At 38.2% G+C, this 2,669-nt stretch overlaps 1 protein-coding gene across 1 annotated transcript in view; it reads left to right on the top strand. All coding sequences in view use genetic code 11, as the record gives it.

Annotated features, from left to right (window-relative positions):
• Positions 1-2,094: 2,094 nt before the first annotated feature.
• The window catches only part of EGR_09793 (hypothetical protein), a gene marked incomplete at both ends in the record, with an annotated part of 2,281 nt that continues 1,706 nt past the window's right edge, over positions 2,095-2,669 (top strand). The window contains one exon of the mRNA XM_024499042.1: positions 2,095-2,362. Coding sequence (XP_024346552.1) covers positions 2,095-2,362 — 268 coding nt within the window. The remainder of the gene's footprint in view (positions 2,363-2,669) is intronic.

Here is a 2,669-nt window from a genome sequence, read left to right on the forward strand (position 1 = left end):
GTTGACTTTTGCATCATGGCTTCAGCTGCCAGTGGTCGCAATATTCGTATAACATACAGTGCATGTTTGTTTAACCCTCGGGCTGCTTAATTTATTTTTACACTCCAAGTTTCTATTGTGTTTAAACAGGGGAAAAGTGAAAATGGTTTCTTTCACGAGAATTATAGGCAAATTTTATTCTTTCACTTCAGATAAGGACTGTGGATATTCCGTTTGTTTATTTATTTACTTTATCTTTTATCTGAGTTTTGTGGATTGATCTAATCGGTGAAAGAGGAACAAAAAAGTAGGGTTCATAAAAATGAACATTCTATTCCAAGTGACTTTAGACATGGTTAAGCATTTTCCTTAAATTTGGCTAGCTTAAAGACACAAAAATTTCTCCGACAATGTAAAAGCGGCATAGATGATTGCCTTTGGGTGAAAGGTCGACAAAGACGTCTAAATCCATGGTCATGGGCTGTTGATGTCAACTATTTTCACCCCCTCAATTATTCATAAGGCTAGTCTAGAAGAAGATGAAGGTGAAGTTAATATCTAAGCAACAAAGAAGTCAAGCAAAGGTTGTTTATTTTAGACACTGATGGTCTGTCCAACGCCCTAAGCTCAATCTCTTGGAGATATGACTAGGTTAATCACTGTTAACTATGCTGATATTTTACGGTCCATTGTTTATGAAGAAATTCACCATATTCCGCAATGGTTTTCGGCTTTTAGTAAACAGTTGTTGTGCGCCTCGTTAGCTAGATTGGTTCTAAAGCGTCATTTTCCAAAATAATAGCCGAAGGTACACAGGTTTTTGATGCTTTTCTTCTCTATCAGAGAAATCAGGCTTTGCACCGGCGGTAAAAAAGGCGCAGAAAGCCTACTTTCCTCCGCCTTTTCCACTTACAAGCAGAACAAATTATTCATATACCAAAAGGGAAGAGGCCAATATTTCCCCATCACTTACAACCCTTTAAGAATCTTGTAATTGATAACCAGAGAAAAAAATATCATCTTTATTCTAAATGACCATTAAAAGTCGTCTTCTAAAGTTGTAATGGAGTGACCATCTCTTATTTCCAATAGTGGTACCTACGACGCCAAAAGGTATCAATATTTAACCTAATTATGCAAACTTTTCATCCTATTACATCTTATGACCGGAGAAAAGGTTATCAACCCTCTGTTAAATGACGTATGGAAGCAAACTTGAAAAGATGAAATGAATTATATCGCCTTTTGCACACCAATCATACCAAGAGAACATCTGCCATGTTCGTGGAGAACATTCGCTACCAGCAAAAATTAGCCGAACATTGTTGTACCAATGCATGAAGACCCACCAAACCCAGTTACGTATAAACTGATATGGCTAGAAACACGATAGGATTCGAGTATTCTTCTCACGGTGCAATCCCAAGTCCTCCAAAACAACAAATTATTAGTTATGACTTAACCCAATAAATACCATCATTAAGCTGAGATGATTCCACCAGGTCCAATCCACCTTATCATCACCCACTTCTTCAAAAGTTAGTAAGAGGTGTACATTTAAAATTGTAATTACATTTGCATACCATAAGACAGGGCTGCCACGCATAAATTACAACAATGAGAAGCCTACGGGCAGACTAAACCCCCCATTTGCTGTCATTTAGAAAAATGTAGAATTACATATGGAAATAATACTGAAATAACAGGGAATTGCAAATATAGCGGGGAGGAAACTAGGCCTACAAGAGGTTACGGTAAAGTGGCAAGAAGAACCTGCCTTAACAAGTGGGACGGATAGAATAGAATTTTACAAAAATTAGTAAGCATGGCTCTCGGTTGATTCTGAAGACGAACCCTTTTCCACCACTAGCCATCCACCGAGGTGAAAAAGGAGCAGCTTCACTGCACTTGACGCACCGTCGCTCTCACCGACTGCGAGGTATCTCAACGCTTCTACCAGCTGCGTACTGCCATGAAGCAAAATGCTAGTTTCCAGTAAGTTATTCTATTTCTTTCTGGTGACGGTGATCGTTTTGAATTTGTAACAATTTTAAAATACTTGCCTGTCATTATTAGACAGATGAAGGCAGGCCCTAGTTGTATCTGCCCTTGAGGATGAAATATTCAGAGAATTATGACATGCAGGTGATGAAAATAATAAAAGAAGCGTCAAAATCATGGCCAACATTTTCAACTTTATTGTTATCTTTACAAAGCCTTTCACAAGTTTGTTCCATCTTTAGATTGTGTTACGCCATATATTGGTGCTTTTGGAAGTTCTATCCACGATTAAATATGCAAATTTTTATCCTGTTCAGGGCCTTGTTAAGTTCTCAGGATTCTCTGGATACACACTTTGTTGTAATTTATTCATCCAAGTTATGTAAGAATCTAATTATCAGAAGAAGCATAAGGTCTTGGAAATACTTTAATGCTTGTCTTTTGAGAGCAAGCGAGTGAGATGTTTATTATCCGTATAGCAACTGCTCTCTTTGTAAGACTAACTACAGCGTTCCAAGTCTTCGCAAAGGTTGTTCAAAGCCAAGGCAATATGAAAGAACATACTACTTACCAATCCATGGGGCAGCCAGAGAGCTAGTTAGCGTGACCCGAGGGTCGTGAAAAAGAGTGGAAGTACAACCTGCAAAGGCTCATGTGGCAACATAGTCCAATACCAAGATAGAAAAAAA

The sequence above is a fragment of the Echinococcus granulosus genome, assembly GCF_000524195.1.
Source record: "Echinococcus granulosus chromosome Unknown EG_S00167, whole genome shotgun sequence".
NCBI lineage: Eukaryota > Metazoa > Platyhelminthes > Cestoda > Cyclophyllidea > Taeniidae > Echinococcus > Echinococcus granulosus.